We start from the raw sequence: 26,573 nt of genomic DNA, 5'->3' as shown, positions 1-26,573 counted from the left end.
GGGGGAAAGATATTCATATTTACAAAATATACCTAATTTGACTTCTTCTTTTTTTCACTAGCCATCAGGCATGCAATACTAGGTATTTACTAGCCCAACACTGAAATTCACTAGCCATGGGAGTGGGGTACCATAATCTAGAAGCCCTGACATATGGAACTAAATGCAAAATATGTTACATATTTAAACAAACATCCCACTATTCTAAAGACTAAATAAGGACTAAGTATTGCCAATACATGTGTAGTGATGAACACACTTGTATACCGCACCTGCACAGGCTGCATTTGGCTTCTGTATAATCACTAAGTATTGCCAATACACGTGTAGTGATGAACGCACTTGTATACCGCACCTGCACAGGCTGCATTTGGCTTCTGTATAATCACTAAGTATTGCCAATACATGTGTAGTGATGAACACACTTGTATACCGCACCTGCACAGGCTGCATTTGGCTTCTGTATAATCACTAAGTATTGCCAATACACGTGTAGTGATGAACGCACTTGTATACCGCACCTGCACAGGCTGCATTTGGCTTCTGTATAATCACTAAGTATTGCCAATACATGTGTAGTGATGAACACACTTGTATACCGCACCTGCACAGGCTGCATTTGGCTTCTGTATAATCACTAAGTATTGCCAATACACGTGTAGTGATGAACACACTTGTATACCGCACCTGCACAGGCTGCATTTGGCTTCTGTATAATCACTAAGTATTGCCAATACACGTGTAGTGATGAACGCACTTGTATACCGCACCTGCACAGGCTGCATTTGGCTTCTGTATAATCACTAAGTATTGCCAATACACGTGTAGTGATGAACGCACTTGTATACCGCACCTGCACAGGCTGCATTTGGCTTCTGTATAATCACTAAGTATTGCCAATACATGTGTAGTGATGAACACACTTGTATACCGCACCTGCACAGGCTGCATTTGGCTTCTGTATAATCACTAAGTATTGCCAATACACGTGTAGTGATGAACGCACTTGTATACCGCACCTGCACAGGCTGCATTTGGCTTCTGTATAATCACTAAGTATTGCCAATACATGTGTAGTGATGAACGCACTTGTATACCGCACCTGCACAGGCTGCATTTGGCTTCTGTATAATCACTAAGTATTGCCAATACATGTGTAGTGATGAACACACTTGTATACCGCACCTGCACAGGCTGCATTTGGCTTCTGTATAATAAATATCAATATGTGTGTATTGTTGAAACAGCACATTTTACATTTGTAGGGGAGCTATCACTATGGCTCCCTATCAGTTTAATCAGAGTAATTTTTAGCTCCCTTAGCCTTTAAAAAAAAAAGTGTTACAAAAGGATTAAATATCAATGCACAATATGATAATCATAATAAGTTACGATATTAATTAATCAATCCCCTCAATATTTTTTCATGGCGAAGTTTGAAACTGTTTATAATTACAATATGGTGGTACAGTTTTTGACCTGAAGATCAGACACACTAATAGGGGCGTACCGTGATCTGGACCTGGGGTGGTTCCAATATGAACAAGTGGACCCTTTTTTCTATTTTGTTTTTGCACCACCAGAAACTCCATATGAGTAAACCTGTATGTTTTAATTCTGAAAGCGGACCATTTGCTTTAGTGGAGGGGTGTGTGTGTGTGTGTCTGAAACCCCCGAACCTTTCCCCCCCCCCACCCCGCCTACACCCCTGATTAAATAAATGTACTTAAAGTCTTGTTTGAACACTAGGCAGGACTCAATTCGTTTGCAGTGCTTCACAATTTTACAATGTTGGACGATGTGGTACATGCTGGGCCTATTGTACAGTGTATTCAGGAGTAGTCGGTGTGGTACATGCTGGGCCTATTGTACAGTGTATTCGGTAGTATGTGGTACATGCTGGGCCTATTGTACAGTGTATTCAGGAGTAGTCGATGTGGTACATGCTGGGCCTATTGTACAGTGTATTCAGGAGTAGTCGATGTGGTACATGCTGGGCCTATTGTACAGTGTATTCAGGAGTAGTCGATGTGGTACATGCTGGGCCTATTGTACAGTGTATTCAGGAGTAGTCAGCTGATGCCAACCAGTGTCTTCTCTTATCAGTGCTTAAATTAAGGGTTGCAGCATCATGGACTCTTGAGTGGCATATTTTGCTGTATGTGGAGTAACCATTCTAATTCAGACATCAAATTTAATAACATATGTAGCTCTTAAAAGTGTAATGAAGAAACAAGTCTTCTAATGTAGTTATTGTCATAATTTAGGTTGCAAGAACATACATGTATATATTATTAATTTTCACATTGATTAGTTGATACATTTTTCAAGCAGGAGCATACATTTACCTAACTTTTATTTGTTATTGTACTTCTTTTTTTCTTTTTTTTTATCTCATATGACTACATATGATAGAGTCTTATATTATTAATTTTCACATTTAATTAGTTACACATTTTTTAACCAGGAGAATACCTTTTCCTAAGTTTTATTTGTTATTATAATAATCCAGCTTGGCATAAAACTGAAATTTCTATACAGTTACTTTTCTTTGTTATTATAATAATCCAGCTTGGCATAAAACTGAAATTTCTATACAATTACTTTTCTTTTATGAGGAGCACCATTTTTGTTAGTTTTTGTTTATTATTGCAGTAACTTGGCCTGGCTGTTTGTTATTGCAGTAACTTGGCCTGGCTGTTTGTTATTGCAGTAACTTGGCCTGGCTGTTTGTTATTGCAGTAACTTGGCCTGGCTGTTTGTTATTGCAGTAACTTGGCCTGGCTGTTTGTTATTGCAGTAACTTGGCCTGGCTGTTTGTTATTGCAGTAACTTGGCCTGGCTGTTTGTTATTGCATTACATTATAGAAACCACTGATGATGGCCTGGCTGTTTAACATTTATTACATTATAGAAACCACTGATGATGGCCTGACGAGATAGTCTCTGGTTGGCTGTTTAACATTTATTACATTATAGAAACCACTGATGATGGCCTGACGAGATAGTCTCTGGTTGGCTGTTTAACATTTATTACATTATAGAAACCACTGATGATGGCCTGACGAGATAGTCTCTGGTTGGCTGTTGTATATTTATTACATTATAGAAACCACTGATGATGGCCTGACGAGATAGTCTCTGGTTGGCTGTTTAACATTTATTACATTATAGAAACCACTGATGATGGCCTGACGAGATAGTCTCTGGTTGGCTGTTTAACATTTATTACATTATAGAAACCACTGATGATGGCCTGACGAGATAGTCTCTGGTTGTCTGTTGTATGTTTATTACATTATAGAAACCACTGATGATGGCCTGACGAGATAATCTCTGGTTGTCTGTTGTACATTTATTACATTATAGAAACCACTGATGATGGCCTGACGAGATAATCTCTGGTTGTCTGTTGTACATTTATTACATTATAGAAACCACTGATGATGGCCTGACGAGATAGTCTCTGGTTGACGGCTGTCTGTTAACATTTATTACATTATAGAAACCACTGATGATGGCCTGACGAGATAGTCTCTGGTTGTCTGTTGTACATTTATTACATTATAGAAACCACTGATGATGGCCTTATCTCTGGTTGTCTGTTGTACATTTATTACATTATAGAAACCACTGATGATGGCCTGACGAGATAGTCTCTGGTTGTCTGTTGTATGTTTATTACATTATAGAAACCACTGATGATGGCCTGACGAGATAATCTCTGGTTGTCTGTTATACATTTATTACATTATAGAAACCACTGATGATGGCCTGATGAGATAATCTCTGGTTGTCTGTACAACATTTATTACATTATAGAAACCACTGATGATGGCCTGACGAGATAATCTTTGGTTGTCTGTTGTACATTTATTACATTATAGAAACCACTGATGATGGCCTGACGAGATAATCTCTGGTTGGCTGTTGTATATTTATTACATTACAGAAACCACTGATGATGGCCTGACGAGATAATCTTTGGTTGTCTGTTGTACATTTATTACATTATAGAAACCACTGATGATGGCCTGACGAGATAATCTCTGTTTGTCCTACCTGTTTGGTGTCTTACATCTCTTATACACAGCCGATGTTCAGTTTCTGCTCGGCTTACATGTGTACATAATTAAAAGATTTACCATGATTAGACCTCAGTCATCCCGGGTCTGGTGAGGATCACAGGTTGCAGCAAAATAGTATATAATATCTTCCTCATTTAGTGATGCAGGTGAAATCCAATACGAACCATTAGTAGAGACCGAAATACGAAACTAAGAGGTGAGAAGCTGGCTTTGTCTAGTAAGTGGAGCTGGCAGTAAGTGTGAGATTTAGGTAGATAGGAGAGAAAACCGGCTGACTGGCTGTCTGTCAGAACTCTTTGTTCACATTGATATGAGCTCAATTATTTAAGCTGCTCTATGTGTGTGTGTGTGTGTGTCGGTGGTAATGATGCATCTTTAACACAATATTTAAACAGTAGGGCATGTATACTGATCTCAGTTGTTGTTGCTGTCGCACCTGTGAGGTTGCTGTAAAAGGCCAAGTAAACCCCTGATTTTATAGCAACCAATGAAATTGTAATGTTGTCTTGTCACAATCACACGGCTTGGTATGGCAAGTAAAATACGGTCTGCTCTTATTTGTTTAAAATAGCAGGCCAAAAGAAATATGTCCTTTTAAGAAAACAAATATGGCCTACTGGAAATAAGACAGCACAGAGCGAGTAGTCGGTCTGGGATAGTTTGTCAAAACATTATGATCTCTGAGGTGTATTGTAACAGAATCACAAGCTTAGCCTCAGCTAACTAGAAGATGAGATGATTATACACACAGCTGTCTATTGAAAAATAATTGCAATTTTGGGGTAATTTTACAGGTTAATTTTTATATTACCTGCTAGGTCTAAAAAAATGGACTGCTTTTCGCAGGCCGCAATCAGCTCTTTCTCGTGGCTATTCTTCAAAGGAGGCACTTGTATCATGTGGCATCACCTTCACCCTTTTTATACAATTTAAAAAAATATTTATTGCCTACCATTCATTCATTTAGTCATTCACATTCATCACCAACCCATTTTTTGGTTCTTCTTTCTTTCATCCTTTCATTTATCCATCCATCCATCCTAATACACATATACAGTGCATAGTATTTAATGTGAACCATTCTGTTCACATGTCCATTATGCAGTTTTAAATTCACGTGAATCATAGAATTAAAGGTTGTGAATTTGAGGATCACCAGAACTTTAATTTATATACATTGTGTATTACAAAAAATCCACATATTCCAAGAATGTCCTATACTAATTGTGACACTGTCCATGCTCAGTACACCAGTAGTGGAATTAAAAAACATGCTACTTTAGTGGAAATCATTCCGTTTAGAATACATTATGTAAGCCCTGCAACTACCCACAGCAACTGACAATTTCTCTGTTACATCTGTGATTTTGTTTGTATTTTTCATTCATTCATTCATTAACTGAGTTTTGATTATAATGATAAAATGTAAAATTGTATTTTGATCTCAGAACTGTGATTGAATGATTTAATGATAATGATATAGTATGAGTGTGTTTAATTTCATTCTCTGTTAGACGTGTGATTTGTCTGTTTGCAGGACATCGTTGAGCCGAATGATGATGACACGGTGGTGATCTACAACCGTGTGCCGAAGACGGGCAGCACTTCGTTCGCTGGCATCGCCTACGAACTGTGTCAGAAAAACAAGTTCCACGTCCTGCATATCAACATCACCAAAAACGCCAGAACGCTGTCCCTATCAGACCAGGTACGTCCTGCATATCAAAATCACCAAAAACTCCAGGACACTGTCCCTATCAGACCAGGTACGTCCTGCATATCAAAATCACCAAAAACTCCAGAACGCTGTCCCTGTCAGACCAGGTACGTGTTGAAGGGTCGCTCGTAGTCGTGGCGATAAAAATGTCACGGCGGTATCATTAAATGGATTGAGGTATTAAATCATCACTCATTACTAGTGGTGCAACTGGCAGAATGTTGTTGGACCAGGTAAACATCACTGAATGGTCCTTTGTAGTCATGGCGATAAACGTGTCAAGTGTATCATTACTGGATTTATAAGTGTTAAATCATGCCTCATATTCTTTGTTGTACAAATGTCTGAACGTTATGATTACTGGGCCAGGTAAGCATTGAAACGTCTCCGATAGTGGCGGGGAGAAGTGTTAAATTGTCCATCATTTTGCTAATTGTCTAACTGCCAGAACATTTTGGATTATTGGCACAATTAAGTATTGAAAGGTTTTTCTAGTTCTAGGATCATTATCAGATGTAATGTAAGTTAAGATGTCCTTCATATTGCTGGTTGTATAACTGTCTGATTATTGAACCAGGTAAGCATTGAAGGGTCTTGTATAGTGGTGGGGAGAAGTGATAAATTGTCCATCATTTTGCTAATTGTCTAGCTGCCAGAACGTTTTGATTATTGGGCCAGTTAAGTGTTGAATGTTATTTCTAGTTCTAGGATCATTATTAGATGTATAATGTAAGTTGTCCGCCGTGTTGCTGGTTGTGAACGTTACGATTATTGGACTGGGTGAGGTTTGAAACGTCTCATATAGTGGTGGGGAGAAGTCGTAAATTGACCATCATTTTGCTAATTGTCCAATTGTGAGAACATTATCATTATTGGGCCAGTTAAGTGTTGAAAGGTTTTTTTAGTTCTTGAATCATTATCAGATGTAATGTAAGTTAAGTTGTCCTTCATATTGCTGGTTATATAACTGCCTGGATGTTAAGATTATTGGACCAGGGTCTCGTATAGTGGTGGGGAGAAGTGATAAATTGTCCATCATTTGCTTATTGTCTAATTGCCAAAATGTTTTGATTATTGGTCCAGTTAAGTGTTGAATGTTTTTTCTAGTTCTAGGATCATTATTAGATGTATAATGTAAGTTAAGTTCTCCTACATATTGCTGGTTGTATGACTGTGGCAGCCAGAACGCTATCGTTGTTAGGTGGCTTACATACAATCATCATATGACTGTTGTAAAAATGTCACACTACAGTGGACACTGTCCACACTGGCACCTCTATAATCTATATCAGAGGCGTCACAAGTGGTACAGCTGGTATGGCCACTTTTTGGGCCAGGATTTTTTTTTCTCTTCCTATGATTCTCGCATAGTATAAATATCATAATATACATTGCTTTCATGGCCGTACTAACTTTTAATTGCTTTCGACACTCCTGTATATTTCTTTATTACATACCTATTCAATCTTACTATAGTGATAAAGGCCTTTTGAAACAGTGTAATAAATTTATCCTGTATTGCACATATGTGCAATCTGGACCGGAATTTTTAAATGGGGAATTCCCTTTTTCTTTTTACAGCAGTTAGTGCCTTTTATTTACTTACGTCATATATGATTTACAAATGACATCATATCGTATTTGAAACATTACACAAAGCTGCCGCAGAGTATCATTCTTAACGTTAAATGAATCCATGAAAGGAGTTTTGATCATAAGTGTTATTATGACGTTAAATTAAAAACCGTTTTTGTAAAACATAAAAGAAGATATGTAATAAATACAGAACTTCACATATGTTGTTTTCTCTTCCTATTTATTGCACTCGTTTATTTTGCGAAAGAACATACCATTCGACCGCTACATGGTCTCATGGTGTATTTATTCTTGCGCAAAATAAACTCGTGCAATAAATAGGAAGCGAAAACAACGTATGTGAAGTTCTGTGTATGTATAAGCCAACATGATTATAAGAGTCCCACCCAATGGCAACAGTGTGTGTGAAGTGTTTGAATTCTGTCTAACTGGACACTCTGTGTATACTGGCACATGTCCTTAGCCGATGATTAATAAATCAGTGTGCTCTAGTGGTATCGTTAAACAAAAGAAATTTAACTTTAAAAAAACAAACATTGTCAGCCGTCCTATTTATTGACATTGTTTTGAAATATTGTAATCTGAATCCATTATAGTAGGTCAAAACATGGCCGTTCCTTCAGGTGGCACAACTTTAAAACATATCAACAAGCTTCATTCTGTCAAGCCCACTGTTTTCATATAACTTTTGAATGTTTATATTGATTTGGTCATCACTTTATTCATGTACAAATCAATGTGCTCTAGTGGTGTCGTTGTACATGTACTTATCTTCTCTGTTCTGGGGTGTCATTAAACATGAATCCATTCATACATGGAGGTGGGGTGGCAAAATATATTGAAATGAAAATAAGTTTCATCATCATCATCATCATCATCATTTACAACATTAATACCTTCATCATCATCATCATCACCACCATCGTGTCATGACATTTGTGGCCAATTTAATGTTTGCAAGTTTCTGATAGGAGATAAGATTTTGTGGTACTGTATACTGTCAGTATATTTCTGGGTCTTAAGAAAATATTTGCTGTATGTCAAAGTTATGTTTAGTGACCTTGTTAAATGGAATTTATAGAAGAAAAAACACCCCATAGATAACCGAAATCTGTATGTATAGAAGCTATATCTACATAATCATATGAATGGTCTATTTTCATAGATTTATTAATTTGCCAAATGGCTAGCTTGTCAGGAAGGTTGTATATGTGAGTTGTTTTGTGTACAACCAGCGGCTGTGTGTTGATGTGAGCTGTGTGGTATTTGGGTAGAGCCGTCATCGCTTCACATGGCATCTTGAAGCGTGGGGTGAGACCCGGTGCTATCGCTGAACCTGTTAACAGGGCTGATCGGATCTCCCATCATTAAACCACAAATACAGATCCAGACTGGCAGGCTGACTTGGTGCAAGAAACAAGATTTTCTTTTCAAAACAATCTCAGTGTTTTGTTTTAAACTCGCCAAGTCAGAAGTGTTATATATACACACATAAAATGACTCCTGGGCCGAGTTCAGCCAGACCGAGCTAGACTGGTCTATGCACTTCATGGTAACCCACTCTAAGACAACATGTCAAAATTACCAAATGTTTGACATCCAAAAGTCGATGATTAATAAATCATTGTGCTCTAGTGGTGTCATTAAACAAAACAATCTTTTAACTTTCATGGGTTAAACAAAACAAACTTTAACTTTCATGGTAAACCACGTTGGGAACCAGTCAAAATGTTCATGAATGTCAGCGAAACGTTTGCTGGCTGAACTTGGGGCTGAACTCGGCCCTGGATTATTTTGGTATGTTTGGTTCTTGTCTTGTCAACAGATGGCAGTTATTTTATCCCCTGTTTGTAAAGTACTGAGTGGCGAGAAATTAACACATTGTTTAGATGTTATAGTGGGGAAATTGAGGTCGATCTTGTAAAAAAAACTAAAACCGAGGGAAGACTGTGTTACTTTGTAGGTGTGCTCATGTGCGTACTTTTAATAGACCCTGGTGAATGATCACAAGAGAAACTGTTAATTAAAGTAACCTGATACCAAACATAGGCCTTCTAAGTCAGGAATGAATTGTAAATGTCTTCTGACATTTTTTAACTGTGGAAAGAAATGTTTGTAGTTTTTCATGACATAGCAATTTCAAAAAATACATTATCAAAATCATCCAGTTTTCTGTGTTTAAGTAAATTGTAATTGGGTCTAAAATAAATACATTTTTTACTATTTATATGCTTAAATAATTGTTATATGTATAAATGTATTAAGTAAATTTCTGTAATAGTTTTTATATGATTTGTTGAAAATACAAGCATAAAAAAAATTCATCCCCCCCCCCCCCCCCCCCAAAAGAAGAAAGAAAAGAAGGTTGAGATCTAACAAGTACCATATAATTGTTCTGTTCATTTTATAATTAAATAACAAAAAAGTACCTGTTAAGTTCAGGTACATATGTGTATAAGCATATGTTATAAACTTTACAGTTGAAAATATCATCTGTTAAATGTTTTGTTACATAGCTGTATGTTTAATGTCTGTTCTATTACAGCCACTTGAAAAATTCTAGTTGAAATCACATTTACCATGTATCATGTTGTGTTGTGTTATATTAATTGTTATGTTATTTAAAAAAAAAATTATCAACAGGCTGCCATTTGGCTTTTTTTTAATGAAAGTTTACATTTCTACAAGCTATTTAGATCAGATAGAAGTTTTTGACATTTTGTTGTTTTTGTCTTCCAGATGCGCTTTGTGACAAACATCACGTCATGGAATGAAAAGAAGCCTGCATTGTACCATGGTCATCTGGCCTACATTGACTTTTCTAGGTAGGTGTCACCCGTTACCATGGTCATCTGGCCTACATTGACTTTTCTAGGTAGGTGTCACCTGTTACCATGGTCATCTGGCCTACATTGACTTTTCTAGGTAGGTGTCACCGTTTACCATGGTCATCTGGCCTACATTGACTTTTCTAGGTAGGTGTCACCTGTTACCATGGTCATCTGGCCTACATTGACTTTTCTAGGTAGGTGTCACCTGTTACCATGGTCATCTGGCCTACATTGACTTTTCTAGGTAGGTGTCACCGTTTACCATGGTCATCTGGCCTACATTGACTTTTCTAGGTAGGTGTCACCTGTTACCATGGTCATCTGGCCTACATTGACTTTTCTAGGTAGGTGTCACCTGTTACCATGGTCATCTGGCCTACATTGACTTTTCTAGGTAGGTGTCACCCTTTACCATGGTCATCTGGCCTACATTGACTTTTCTAGGTAGGTGTCACCTGTTACCATGGTCATCTGGCCTACATTGACTTTTCTAGGTAGGTGTCACCCTTTACCATGGTCATCTGGCCTACATTGACTTTTCTAGGTAGGTGTCACCCGTTACACACTCTCACTGTACTCAATGGATTATTAGTCCACTACCAGTCCAACCGGATGGGACTAAACATGTCATCTCTGTCTGTCTGTCTGTCTGTCCATCTGTTCTACATATAGTTTTCCGAATGTTTTTTTTCTTCTTCACAATGACTTGAGATATTAAGCTGAAGTTTTGTGTACAGCTTTATCATGTACTGGTACAGTTCAAGTTTGACTTTTATGGTGATTGAATTTTTGACAGTTGTGACCTTTGAACTTAGGAGATGCAGCAAATTGTTTTCTGGACTTTTCTTTTGCAATGCCTAAAGATATTGAGATACAATTTTGTGTGTAGCTTTATCATGTACTGTTACAGGTCAAGTTAAACATTCATGGTGATTTACTTGTTTTTAATGAATTGTGGCCCTTGAACTTAGGAGATAAGAACATTTGTTGTGTGCATTAGGAGACATGTATTGCTTTAGCAGTACTCTCAGAATGCATGTTGTAATATAGTGAAAACATGTCAGACAAAATGCACCAATAGAACAAATGACTGGTGTATTTGATAAGGCTTTAGTAGACTACATGGTTTGTAGATTTTCAGTATTGAATGTTAGGATCATAAACCTCTTTAGAAAAGTGCTGCTTTCGGATTTCATACTGACATTATTTACATTACAGGGGGCGGGACATAGCCCAGTGGTAAAATACTCACCTGATGCACGGTCAGTGGTAAAATACTCACCTGATGCACGGTCAGTGGTAAAATACTCACCAGTGGTAAAATACTCACCTGATGCACGGTCAGTGGTAAAATGATCACCTGATGCACGGTCAGTGGTAAAATACTCACCTGATGCACGGTCCGTGGTAAAATACTCACCTGATGCACGGTCAGTGGTAAAATACCTGATGCACGGTCAGTGGTAAAATACCTGATGCACGGTCAGTGGTAAAATGATCATCTGATGCACGGTCAGTGGTAAAATGATCATCTGATGCACGGTCCGTGGTAAAATGATCATCTGATGCACGATCCGTGGTAAAATGATCATCTGATGCACGGTACGTGGTAAAATGCTCACCTGATACACGGTCAGTGGTAAAATGATCATCTGATGCACGGTCAGTGGTAAAATGATATTTGATGCACGGTCAGTGGTAAAATTCTCACCTGATGCACAGTCAGTGGTAAAATTATCATCTGATGCACGGTCAGTGGTAAAATAATCATCTGATGCACGGTCAGTGGTAAAATAATCATCTGATGCACGGTCAGTGGTAAAATTCTCACCTGATGCACGGTCAGTGGTAAAATTTTCACCCGATGCACGGTCTGTGGTAAAATACTCACCCGATGCACGGTCTGTGGTAAAATACTCACCCGATGCACGGTCAGTGGTAAAATGATCACCTGATGCACGGTCAGTGGTAAAATGATCACCTGATGCACGGTCAGTGGTAAAATACTCACCTGATGCACGGTCAGTGGTGAAATACTCACCTGATGCACGGTCCATGGTAAAATACTCACCTGATGCACGGTCCGTGGTAAAATATTCAACTGATGCACGGTCAGTGGTAAAATTCTCACCTGATGCACGGTCAGTGGTAAAATTCTCACCTGATGCACGGTCTGTGGTAAATTGATCATCTGATGCACGGTCCGTGGTAAAATACTCACCTGATGCACTGTCAGTGGTAAAATACTCACCTGATGCACGGTCAGTGGTAAAATACTCACCTGATGCACGGTCAGTGGTAAAATACTCACCTGATGCACGGTCCGTGGTAAAATACTCACCTGATGCACGGTCAGTGGTAAAATGATCACCTGATGCACGGTCAGTGGTAAAATGATCACCTGATGCACGGTCAGTGGTAAAATACTCACCTGATGCACGGTCAGTGGTAAAATGATCACCTGATGCACGGTCTGTGGTAAAATGATCACCTGATGCACGGTCAGTGGTAAAATGATCACCTGATGCACGGTCAGTGGTAAAATTATCACCTGATGCACGGTCAGTGGTAAAATTATCACCTGATGCACGGTCAGTGGTAAAATGATCACCTGATGCACGGTCAGTGGTAAAATGATCACCTGATGCACGGTCAGTGGTAAAATGATCACCTGATGCACGGTCAGTGGTAAAATGATCACCTGATGCACGGTCAGTGGTAAAATGATCACCTGATGCACGGTCAGTGGTAAAATGATCACCTGATGCACGGTCTGTCTAGAACCGATTCCCGTCGGTGGACACATTGGGTTATTTCTCATCCCAGCCAGTGCCAGTGGTATATCAAAGGCATCCAATAGCTGATGATAAATAAATCAGTGTGCTCTAGTGATGTCGTTATACAAAACACTTTTTTTAAATTCAGATTATAAACATGCATGTGAAGGTTGTTGATAATATGAATGAATGAATGAATGAATGTTTAACGATACCCCAGCACGAAAAATACATCGGCTATTGGGTGTCAAACTATGGTAATGCAAATAAATAAAGTGATGATCAACATCAATATAAAAATTCAAGGCTTAAACAAAAACAGTGTAAAGAACTGCAAAAATACAAATACAAATATCACAGAATTTTACGGATACTGAATTTTACTCTAAACTTCAATTTGTGCTGTATTGGCCATTCTCAAAGAGAATGTTACACCCCTGCACCACGGTGAGGTGTTGTTGATAATAAGATAACACCCCATTTAACTGGTTTCAAGACTCAAAGTGTGGATTGGTTTTAAGACTTAAAGTGTGCATTGCTTTCAAGACTCAAAGTGTGCATTGGTTTCAAGACTCAAAGTGTGCATTGGTTTCAAGACTCAAAGTGTGTATTGGTTTCAAGTGTGTACTGATTTCAAGACTCAGTGTGTATTGGTTTCCAGACTCAAAGTGTGTACTGGTTTCAAGACTCAGTGTGTATTGGTTACAAGACTCAAAGTGTGTACTGGTTTCAAGATTCAAAGTGTGTATTAGTTTCAAGACTCAAAGTGTGTATTGGTTACAAGACTCAAGGTGTGTATTGGTTTCAAGACTCAAAGCATGTATTGGGTACAAGACTCAAAGTGTGTATTGGTTTTCAGACTTAAAATGTGTATCTACAATGTAGTTGGTTACTAGACCTAAAGCATGATTTTGACTGGTTTCAAAACGTAAACCATGATTATATACAAGACCAACATCAAGTTATCAATAAATTCAAATTCATTTATCTAGAGGTCCAGTCAGTTATTCGCTAAATGTTTGCAACAATTTTGAGTTAAAAATCACTTATGCAGAAGTGTTATTAAGTTATCAGTGTATTGTTCAATAAAATTGGTCTGTAAATTCTTTGATTGTAACTAATTGAATTTCCAGCAAATCTTGTTCCTTTAATAAACTGTAGATCGAGCTTCATTCAGCATGGAATGGGATGAAATTCAGTTTGTAAACCCTCTGCCCCTGATCCCGGTCTAAGCTTCCTTGAAGACATTGAATGTGCATTATCACATTTTCCACTCCTAAAACCTCTTTCAGCATTTCCTTGCTGCTATTTTTTCAAATTGCATTTTCTGCTTTCTGATCGTGAGCGGTCCTCCGATACATGGAATAAAACATTTGAACAAACAGAGTCAGCCGTGGAACAATAGCCACATTTGCCCTGGCCGACTCATGCACCGCGGTTAGTGCCATGCACCATTGATTGGTCACATGAACCGTCTTTGATCAGCCATTTCTATTACTCTGCAGCCTTGCTGGATGCGGGTTCCAACAAGTTTTACGTGTCTTTGAGTACACTCATTCCACTGTGGTGCTCTCACTCTCTGTTGGTTCTGCTCAGTAACTAATTTTCTAGTAAATTTACCACACTGTATAGAGGTTTTATGATCAGGTGTATTACCTTTTGGTCTCAATAATCATTTGCTCCCAGTGTGGCTTCATATCACATGCAGCAAGTCATTCACGCTACTCGGGTTAAAATATTTTTGATGTCGAATCTCCATAAAAATTTGTTCCAGTCCTAAATGATTATTGAAAATGACTGTATTGTATGAAGTAATAAATGAAAAATGGGGAATGGGTTGATGGAGATGTTTTTAATGATTATCTGAGAATAACAACATGGTTTTATGTTCAGGCAGGATTACTGCACAAATAATGTGCAGGTGTAATTAAAATGTAATCATGTTGTGTGGGGTTTTTTTTATCATAGAAAAGGCTTACATTGTAACATTACCACGACTTTTCACATTTCTCTTGAACTCTTTTGTTACCAGTGGATATTTTAATTACCTGATGAAACATTAACTAAAATCCTTCTCCCTGAGTGTTATTAGAGTTCGCTGTAAGAAGATAGATGTTGTTAATGACAGTGTTATAGGGTGTACACTACCAAATCAAATCCCATAGACGACAATAGTAACATATACGGCTAAAACTCCTACCTGCAACGTATCAACCGACATAAACGCCACGGATATAAATACTACCACCCCTTACACTTAAAGTGAATCAGAAAAAAATGGGGGTCAAGCTGCTCGTTTCTGAGATAACAGGTAGCGTCTATGACTACCCTAGTTTCGCACAAAATTTGAGTACTTTTTTTTACAGGTACCCCATACATGTTTCAAGCACAAGGCTACTTGACACATTGGTACTAGATGAAATAAAATTGCACATTTATTTTACCCAGATGAAACTATTATTTTTTACAACCAACACACTCACATTTATAACCAATCACAGGACTTGTGTTGTTCACTTCTCTATCAAAAGTTCGGTGCACCTCGAACTTTGACCCAGCCGGAAGTTATTTGGTATTGTACTACCTATACTGTCGGTATTATGCCACCAGTCATTATAGACACAGTCTCTGGTATATTAGAATTCGCTGTAAGAAGATAGATGTTGTTAATGACAGTGTTATACTGTTGGTATTATGCAACAGTCATTATAGACACAGTCCCTGGTATATTAGAGTTCGCTGTAAGAAGATAGATGTTGTTAATGACAGTGTTATACTGTCGGTATTATGCCACCAGTCATTATAGACACAGTCTCTGGTATATTTTTAGTTCCACTGTGAAGTTTGTCTGTGAAGCTTTTCTAATATCGTTTGACACCCAATAGTCAATGTATTTTTCATGCTGGGGTGTTGTTAAATATCTATTCTATTCTATTCTTTTCTAATACCATTTGACACCAATAGTCGATGTATTTTTCATGCTGGGGTGTCGTTAAAAATCTATTCTGTTCTGTTCTGTTCTGTTCTGTTCTGTTCTGTTCTGTTCTGTTCTGTTCTATTCTATTCTATATTCTATATTCTATTCTATATTCTATTCTATTCTATATTCTATTCTGTTCTATTCTATTCTATTCTATATTCTGTTCTATTCTATTCTCTATTCTCTATTCTATTCTATATTCTATGTTCTGTTCTATATTCTATTCTATTCTATTCTATTCTATTCTATTCTATATTCTGTTCTATATTCTATTCTATTCTATACTACTCAAAAGAATTTAAGGGTCAAAAATTTATAACCAAATAAGTTTCAGAGTGTATTAGATTGATGATGTAAACTACACCAAAAATTTAATTTATTGTTCCATATTTACAAAAAACCACAAATAAACGTCACTGTATACAAGAAAGTCACATGACATGCTGTCAAAGTTGAAGGTTGTCAAACATGGATTTTACACATTAGAACATTCGTTTAATAGTGTGTGAATCCACCCCTGGCGCGAATACACTCGACACATCGTTGCCTCATGCTGTTGATCAGACGTCTGAAGAACTCTTGGGGAATGGCCTGCCACTCTGCCATAAGAAGTTGACCCAGATCATGAAGGTTGGCCGGAGGGGCATGGTTATCCCGAACTCTCCTGCCTAATTCGTCCCAGGCATGCTCTATTGGGGCCAAGTCAGGCGAATATGCTGGCCAATCCATCCTGGCGATACCTTGTTGTCTGAGAAAGTCCGTTACCACCCTGGCGCGGTGGGGTCTGGCATTGTCATCCTGCAGAACTGCCCCACCGCCAATCTGCTGAAGGCCTGGGAGAACCAACGGCCGGATAATCTCATTCAGATAGCGGATTCCATTCAGATTGCCATCCACCACATAGAGGGGGGTCCTGTGGTGGATAGAGATGCCGCCCCACACCATGACGCTGCCACCACCGAACCGGTGACGTTGTCTAACGTTAACGTCAGCGAAGCGCTCCCCAGGATGTCTGTAGACACGAACCCGACCGTCGTTGAACTGGAGACTAAACCTGGACTCATCAGTGAACATCACTCGACCTCACTGAACACGTTGCCACCGCAGATGAAGTGTGCACCAGTGACGTCTGGCCGTTCTGTGACGTGGTAGGAGTGGTGGTCGAACAGCCTGGCGATGGCAGCGTAGATTATTGGCTCTCAGATGATTGCGTATGGTTTGATCAGACACTCGAGTTCCAGTCGCAGTCCACAGATTGTCACGTAATCGGCGTGCAGTGGTTGTGCGTTGACATAGAGCCATATTGGTGATGTAGCGGTCCTCTCTATTTGTAGTGCTTCGGGGTCTTCCCGAACGTGGACGATTTCGAACAGAATTCGTTGCTTGGTACCATTGCCACAGTCGGCCAACGACACTCTGACTGACACCAAGTCTCAGAGCAACATTTCTTTGCGTATTGCCATCCTGAAGCCAAGCAATAGCCCTTCCTCGATATTCGATAGTCAGTTGATGTCGTACAATGTCGAATTTGGAGTGTGCACCGTACACGAAAGCAAGCTCCAATTATACGGAAATTCAGCATTGGGAACATGGAATACACATGCAAAGCGTGCAAATGAAGCACTTTGTGAAAAAGCAAGTTATGGGCACTTAGCAGACCTTTCGCTTTCGCCCTAATTTACGTGCAAATGTAAGCATGTTTTCGCCATTAGAACTAGTCGACAGTGTCAGTGACAGTGGATTTTAATTCATTTATGGGTTGCTTAGACCCACTTTCGTCAAAATGGAACAATACCATGCGTGACATTATGGTCTAGCTAATATAATTGACATTCAGAAAATAATGTCGAAAATATCGTCTGACCCTTAAATTCTTTTGAGTAGTATATATTCTTTGTTCTGTTCTCTTCTGTTCTCTTCTATTCTATTCTATTCTATTCTATTCTATTCTAATACTGATTTGTCTGTCATCCATCTGTCAACTCTTTTCCCTTTGATGTGTATTTTCTCCTAGTTTGGACTGAATTGTTCTGAAACCTGGTAGAATGATCCTCTGAGATACTCAATACAAAATAACAGAGAGATTTTGGAAATTGTTATGCATGAATTTTTATTAAATTGTTTTTAACCTGAATTTGAAAATTTGAAAGTCTGTTTTCTCCACGTTTTTATTAGATTGTTCTGAAACTTGGTATTATGATTCTCTGGGGAAGTGTTTACAAACTATTAGAGAGATCTGAAACTTGGTATCATGATTCTCTGGGGAAGTGTCCACAAACTATTAGAAAGATATTTTGAAAATTTATCAAACTAATAGATATTTTGTGAATTTTTATTAAATTTTTAAATAGAAGTTGTCAGTGATATACACATTCATCATAAACCTTGAAAAATATTCTACAATATCTTTATATTAAACATAAATGAAAAGAAATGTTTTGAAACAGCAAAATAATAACTGTATCCCACTTGAGGATTTTATAAAGGTTTACAAAAAAAGTTCAAAGTACAGTCTTTAATAAGATTTCAAAAAAAGAAGAAGAATTTTTGTGACAAATAAAATTGTGGAAAGTCTTGAAAGTAACAAAATAACGAAAATGTGTCCTCTTGGAAGGTTTTTCTCAGATATTGCCGAATGTGTTTAGAATATTGCTGAATGTGTTAAGATGTAAAGAGAATGGTTTGAGTCAGACCACAGCTTGTAATGGAATGGTTTGCATTATGCAGCGAAAGTCAGCCACTCTTAATGGAACTATTCTTTTTTTTTAACTCCCTCCTTTAAAAGTGTTGCCATCACACTTGAGTCGAAAGAAGCCTTGTTTGTTTCGGAAGTCGGCAATATGCAGCGTCTCCACAGTTTGACTTGTCGAGAGGCTCTACATTAATCGGAGTGGATTTTTTTAATCTCCGAGTTGAGATTTCTTAGAAATGTTTAATGGAATGAGTTGTCTGCCTGGGCTGAACTATCACCAGCAGTAAGATGTCCACGCTAACAGGACTCAGCTGTAGCCAAACGGCAGAACAAGGCTTGTAGGGGGAAAAAAAGAAAAAAGATATTGGACATCTTTGTGCCGTTGGATTTAATAAACAACTTTCTGCATGAGACAGATGACCTGAATTTATGTCCTCAACGTGCCTGCACATTAACAGTTGGACAATTTATGTGTTATTCATCTGTCACCCCATCCAGACTCGAGGCGGGCACAATCAATAACTATCAAACATCAAACCGTGCCAGGAGAGTGTGGGTAATTATTTTTCCTTCCGATTTCATCTTAATTGACCAATTAATTGTGACATTTAGGAACAATAGGTGCCGGGGATGACAACAACAATTATCAATTATGATGACTGGGTGAAGACAATTGGTTTGTACACCAATACCTTGGTGCGATCTATACAGGAGCACTGTGTACACTTGTGGACTGGATGCAGTCGGGTAGTTGAAAATCAATTTACTACACCATGTGTATCTATTCTTTGTTACGGTGAACACAAGTTAATAACATTGGTCGGTGTTGTCGATTATAATGTTACTCAGTGTTTGCTTTAACATTGATTAGATTAGTAGGCAAAGAAAAACATTTGGTTATAAAAGACAGTTTGCTGATAGTAAAAAAACAAAATGGTGGATTTGCGGTCTGAATCATGTCATACTGACTAATTATGTACATAGAGTGATAAGTTGGTTTACAAGTAACAAAAGTGAAGGAGTTAACAAATTAGGTGCCCAAAGTGACAAACCATTTGCCAGAAACAAAGTGAAGGATTCATCAAATTATGTACACAAAGTGACATATCATTTAGCCAGTAACAAATGTCAAGAAATCATTGTCCAAAGGTTACCAAGCATTGATATCAGTATATTGTATTTAGTTCTGCTCTAAGTTTTGCCTTTAGACCTGTGATACATTAACCAGAAACCAAAATAAGTAGGTTGACCACACACATGAGTGTAGTAAGGTGTCAAGGGTGGGGGGGGGTGGGGGGGGGGGGTGGGGGAACTTTTATATTTACACACTTTTACACTATTATAAAGCAAAACAAAATATCTCAAAGGGGGGCACATGTCCTCCTTCCTCCCCCCCCCCCCCCCATTTCCTATGCCAGTGACACATGATACTCGATTACCATTTTCAGATAGTTTTAAAATATAGTATGTCATTATCTGGTAATGGGGGCCAGGCATAGCCCAGTGGTAAAGCGCTCGCCTGATATGGGGTCAGTCTAGGATCAATCCCCATAGGTGGGCACATTGGGCTATTTTTGTTCCAGCCACGAATAGTATATCAAATGTTGTGGTATGTGCTATCTTGTCTGTCTGATGGTGCATATAAAAGATCTCTTACTACTAGCAGGTTTTTCTCTAAGACTATGTCAAAATTATCAAATGTTTGACAACCAATAGCCAGTGATTAATAAATCAGTGTGCTATAGTGCTGGTGTTAATAAAACAGACTTTACTTTATCTGGTAATAATGCTCACCTTTTGAGTAACAAAGGTGTTGAAAAGAAATATATCTTGCATTTAGCCACTAAAATTCATATATTGGTAATATGTATTTTTAAAATAAATATATTTTGCATCCAGCCAATAAAATTCATAATTTTTTTTTTTTAAGTTGTTATATCAAAAACATCCTTTATATTTTTGATAATTGTGGTGAAGATAGTTTGGTAAAAGAAGTTTGGAAAATACAAAGAAGTTTGAGAAACATGAACTAAAACAGGGACAGATTACTGGTTAGGTGAGAAACTGGAAACAGAAAGATAAGTGAAAGTATCAGCCAGTCTTCTTCTTCTTCTTCTTCTTCGGTGTTCAAGCTACACAGTTGATTGTGTTTTAGATTTGTGAAAATATCAGCCAGTCTTCTTCTTCTTCTTCGGTGTTCTAGCTACACAGTTGATTGTGTTTTAGATTTGTGAAAGTATCAGCCAGTCTTCTTCTTCTTCTTTGGTGTTATAGCTACACAGTTGATTGTGTTTTAGATTTGTGAAAGTATCAGCCAGTCTTCTTCTTCTTCTTTGGTGTTATAGCCAGTCTTCTTCTTTCTTCGGTGTTCTAGCTACACAGTTGATTGTGTTTTAGATTTGTGAAAGTATCAGCCAGTCTTCTTCTTCTTCTTCGTTTTGTTATCAGCCAGTCTTCTTCTTCTTCTTCGGTGTTCTAGCTACACAGTTGATTGTGTTTTAGATTTGGAGTCCGCTTGTGTTGAAAAATTCCACTGTCAGAATCAAGTTGTTTTTGGTGTCTCAAAATTATGTGAACCTGGCCAGGTGCTTATAAAACTTTTAGAATGTGAACTGAAGACTAATAGTCTCAGACTTCATGTCATGCCAACACCATAGGAATTGTATGCATGTCATTAAAGATGGAGTCTGGACTAGTTGTATAAACACGGGCCCTGTAGCTTAGACTTGAGTCTTCTTCTTCTCGTTTGCTTTCATATGCTCACTAAACTCTAAGATGTGCTGCCTCAATGAACTGGATCGGCATTTGAGTCTGATAATTGGAGCTCAGTGTTTTGTGTAAACTTTGTAAAAATTCACGCACAGTACTGTAATAATATCATGTCTGTTACTTGTTGCTTTACAGCTGGTCTGCTGCTCTGCCAGTGTAAATGGAGGTTGTTTTGGTTGGAGAACACAAACACTCTACTTGCTGGTTTTGTATCTGGTTGTCTCCAGCGTGTGCCGCACACTCTGTGTAGTAGACGAGATTAATTTTCTTGAGTCGTAGTCTCAACTTCCTGCTTTTAACCTGTCTCCCTCTCGACAGCATTATCAATGACATGTAGGAAAGGCTTGTTTATTTATGTACCCGGCTTCCTGGCTAATAGACAGTAGATGTCCATATGGCTTTCACAGAGCTCTTTAACTGTAATGAACAGTATTATGAAGCTGGTATATTTAGTAGAATGTAGTTCCACATTAATATAGTGTTCTCAGTGTACTTCAATTAAAATGCTATGAGAAGTTTTTAATTATGGTTACTTTAAATTGATTTAATTTAGTAATAAAGGTCAGGGTTTCAGGGTTTCTTGAATTGTTATGAAAATTCACTAGCCATAGGATCAGTGATTTTGTTTTTTTACTAGTCATGATTAAAAATTCACTAACCCTACTTTAAGTAAATACCATTTTACTAATAGGAATAATGAGATATGTCACCTAAGAAGGAGGTTTAGCTTAGATTTGGGGGAGGGGGTAGGCAAGATATTCATATTTACAAAATAGACTTGCATACAGCATTTGACAACTTGTTTTTCACTAGTCATTGGGCATGGTGATGGTAATTATTTACTAGCCCAGCATTAAATATCACTAGTTGGGCTACCATAATCTAGAAGCCCTGGGGTTTTAAAGATATGTTGGAAACATTACTATATTTGTGTCTTTTATTTTACAACTTGTTGTTTCAAGATGTATGTATATCCTTTATTACTCAAATGGACTGTAGAAGAGATTTTACAAAATTTAGAACGTACTTTAACTATGTCACTGGCCTCGGTGGTGTCGTGATTAAGCCATCAGACTTGAGGCTGGTAAGTACTGGGTTCACATCCCGGTACCGACTCCCACCCAGAGCAAGTTTTAACGATTCAGTGGGTAGGTGTAAGACCACTACACCCTCATCTCTCTCACTAACAACTAACCCACTGTTCTTGACAGACAGCCCAGATAGCTGAGGTGTGTGCCCAGGACAGCGTGCTTGAACCTTTATTGGATGTAAGCACAAAATTAGGTATAAACCAAATGAAATAAGTGTAAAGCTGAGATTCCTTTTGTCCGGTTGCGTTTGCGGCTTGTTCCAGGTGAGAGTGATTCCATTAGTGCAGTCCGTTTGCGTTTATTTATCCGAAACCACATGCGCTTATTTCAATCGCTCCGTGGGGTGATTCATCCGTTTCGCCGTGCGGTAATTTTAGGGGAATCCCATGTGTAATTTTCCCCCCACGTGTAGATTAGCACCAAAAGGCTGTATAAACGCATACTTTGCCGTCAAATGGATTCACTCAAAACGTATTGTAAACGCAACCGCAAACGGAGTCATAAACGGAGCCGCAAGTGCAACCGGACAAAAGGAATCTCAGCTTAAGTCTAACAGTTGGCACATTCTGTCTGATTCCAAACATTTATCATATTCTATTTTGGTTGTCAGCAAAATGTTTATTTGGTGAAAGGGAAAAAAATCAAACAAAAACAAACAGCTAAAATAGACCATCACAGACAGTGTGTTTATTTAGAGAGTTTTATAAAGAAAACAAACGGCAACTTGATCTCTGCCACTGATATCTTCATTTCGTAGAAATACACAGCACACAAAGTTCCATCAGTGCACAAACCATTTTCAACCGTGCCACTAACCAACATTTTAAAATAGTCAACCTTTAAACACACAATTGTCAACAATGCAATGCTAGTATTTTGTTTCTTAAAGTAGAAAACTGTTTTTTTTAAAAAGTAAACTGTTTAAATGAAAGAATCTGTATTATAACAAAGTGCAGTAACATGAAACTGCTGCTGGAAGGTAAGCAGCTATAAAAACACGGATCTCTTCATTTGTTTGAATTCTTCGCAATCTGTGTAGCTCATAGCTTAGATAAAAGCAGCTTTGTGGTGTGGGTTTTTAAAGACTTTCTTCTGTGTTTGTTAGATTACATTTGTCCTCATTCTCCCGCTGTCTGTCAGCCTGGCTGGGTGGGACTGTACTATATGATTGTGTTTGTGTGGCTTTCACCTGTCGCATCCTTTAACATAAACAAGCTGTCAATTTATATCTTAGGTGGGGTTGTTTGGGATTTTTTTGGGGGGGGGTTTTGGGTTGGGTTTTTTTTTTTTAATTATATATATATATTTTTTAAATTAGGAATACATGTAGCTTTATCCACTTTCTCAGTAGCTAGAGGTTTTGTTTTAGTCAAATTCATTCATTTATAACATTTTCATACTTATATCCAATTAAGGTTCAAGCACGCTTCCTGGGCACACATACCTCAGCTATGTGGGCTGTCTGTCCAGGACAGTGGGTTAATTGTTAGTGAGAGAGATGTCGGTGTAGTGGCTTTGACATCTACCCACTGAGTCATTAAACTCACTCTGGTGGGAGCAGACACCGGGAGGCGAACCCAGTACCTGCCAGCCTTAAACTAAGTCTGATGGCTTAACCACTACACAAAATATTAGTGGCAAATATTTATTTTTACAGTGTGTTGGTTGTCGACTGTTGAGCTTTTAAAGAATTTATTATGTTAAACTTTTAGTGTTATATATTTCTACTACCTGTTACTCATATTAAAGTCCAAAATAAACAGATTTTATAAACTCATATTAATGTACCGTAGTAAAGTCCAAAATAAACAGGTTTTACAAACTCATATTGATGTTGTAAAGTCCAAAATAAACAGATTTTACAAACTCATATTAATGTTGTAAAGTCCAAAATAAACAGATTTTAGAAACTCATATTAATGTAGTAAAGACCAAAATAAACATACACTTTTATTTATTTATAAGCGCTAGTCTCTGAGTCTCCATTGTTCACCAAGATGAGATAAATCTCAACGGATGAAATGATATTGCAATAAAAACATTGCACTGACAAATGATTTTTGTTTGTCTATAAATAAGACTATATATATATGACGACTGATTAAAACATTAGCATTTTTGTAATACTACTACACAGTAAGTATTAAATTGTGTTTTTAATAAGTTTAAAGAATAATGCTAGAAAGATATATATATATTTTGCGAGGTACAATATATTTATAAATTTATTTAATTGCTTCAAATTCTAATTTTAAGTATGAACATAGTAAGTTGTTCCGTAACCGTTTTCTTGGTTAGCAGATTTACGACAGCCCTTAATAGCAAATAGAGTGCACTTTTCCATTTCTTTCAGAATGAGACCAGTAAATTTGTCTCACAGTTCTGACAGTCTGAGCTACGGCTTTCACTGCGTTGTGCTTCCTTACCGCTGTGAACAAATACAAGTTTCTAAAAGGATTTTCCTTGGATAACGTACACTGTGTAAATTTGTTGAGAAAACTTGCTATGCCTCTAAAGCTCTTGTGTTGAGTTTTGAAACACGAAACGTGGTTCGGGTTTCGGCAATAAGACAATAAATGATATTCAGCCCAAAATGCCATGCACTGTTTGCAGATGTCTTGTTAAAATATTGAACACTGTAACGCGATAGTCCCAGTTTATGACATAAGCTTTCCGTGGTCTTTGACTAACCACTGAAGTCGGGAGCATATATTGAATTCGGCCCTGGGACACAAATATTGGCAAAATGGTTTTGCCTATACATCACGCTTGCACAATATTGGTCCATATATCCTGTTGTTTGTCTAAATGGCAATTTCATCTGGCTGGGCTCTTGGTCTTTCACCATTAGCTCAACCTACAATGAGCAAGCAATTCCACCGTACATCTTGATTGCGGGGAAAGACTGGGCCACTGTATTTATAACAATTTTCCAATATTACCTTAACAAGATAACCGATCAGGATGGCTTGTTTGCGCAGAGTGGCCAATGAAGCCCTTTCTGGCTATTATTTCCATTGTATTGCCAGCAAATTGTATTAGATTGATCGTCACCCGGTGACCACTGAGATGCCAGTGTTGTATTAATAGCACTGAGGACTGCGGAACAGTATTTGTAGTGATCACAGCTGCAGAAATTAACTTATATTGATTGGTATGTTTCTTATTTTCCTCCATTCAGTCAGCGCACCAGCCAGCCAATCATTTTTGAACTTGTCTACCATCGCTCCGTTTACTTCTTCAGAGCTTCTAACCATTGAAACACTCTTTATTACTATACATCAGAAAATTAATTAAATTTCCTATGATTGTGTACACAGAACATTAATTTCAGTGTTTTGTATTCACGAAATGGTAAAATTACTTGCGAAGCATACGGTCAAAACAAGGTGGTATTTAAATACTATTCAGGGGCCCATTTCATTAAACATCATAAGTTTAAGTCTGCTACTAGCAGTAAAACCGGTCATGCATTTACACGTTTGGCGTCTATTTCACGCAGAAAATTGCATCATTACGGAAAATGGAGCATTTTAAAGACAAAAGAAAATGAAAAGTGTATTTCTAACTATATTTATTGAACTATAATAGTAATAAGAATTGTGGTTTAGTCGTAGATTTACGTTTACGTGCAAAACTAGACTTACAATGTTTTGTGAAATTGGGCCCTTAATTTAAAATCCAGTTGTCAGTTTTTAAGTATGCAGGTCATTTGTAACTTTCTATAATTGCATCTCACAGTTACATTTTCCTCACTGTCATGGAGAGGATTGCATTTACTCTTCCTTCATGCCTCAAAATTAAGAATTTATTACTTCAAACAATTTAAACCTTTAATTTTTGCCAAAAATAAACACAAAATTAAAAACCATACATTTTCCTTTCAACTTATGGCAGTAATTTGTACTTATGGCAGTAATTTGTACTTATGGCAGTAATTTGTATCCAGCAGTAAAAATCTACCATCAGTAAAGCCCTTGACCTACGGAGCAATTAATATTGAACCTCTGGCCTGTGGTATAGTGCTCTCGT

General features: G+C 37.7%; 1 protein-coding gene across 1 annotated transcript in view; it reads left to right on the top strand.

Annotated features, from left to right (window-relative positions):
• The window catches only part of LOC121383053 (heparan sulfate 2-O-sulfotransferase 1-like), a 128,775-nt gene that overhangs the window by 87,684 nt on the left and 14,518 nt on the right, over positions 1–26,573 (top strand). Inside the window, exons 3-4 of the mRNA XM_041512813.1 lie at positions 5,626–5,796; positions 10,141–10,226. Of these exons, the coding sequence (XP_041368747.1) occupies positions 5,626–5,796; positions 10,141–10,226 (257 nt within the window). The remainder of the gene's footprint in view (positions 1–5,625; positions 5,797–10,140; positions 10,227–26,573) is intronic.

The sequence above is a fragment of the Gigantopelta aegis genome, chromosome 10, assembly GCF_016097555.1.
Source record: "Gigantopelta aegis isolate Gae_Host chromosome 10, Gae_host_genome, whole genome shotgun sequence".
Classification (NCBI taxonomy): Eukaryota; Metazoa; Mollusca; class Gastropoda; order Neomphalida; family Peltospiridae; genus Gigantopelta; species Gigantopelta aegis.
The sequence above is the reverse complement of the archived record's forward strand: the minus strand, read 5'-3'. Positions and strand labels throughout refer to the sequence as shown.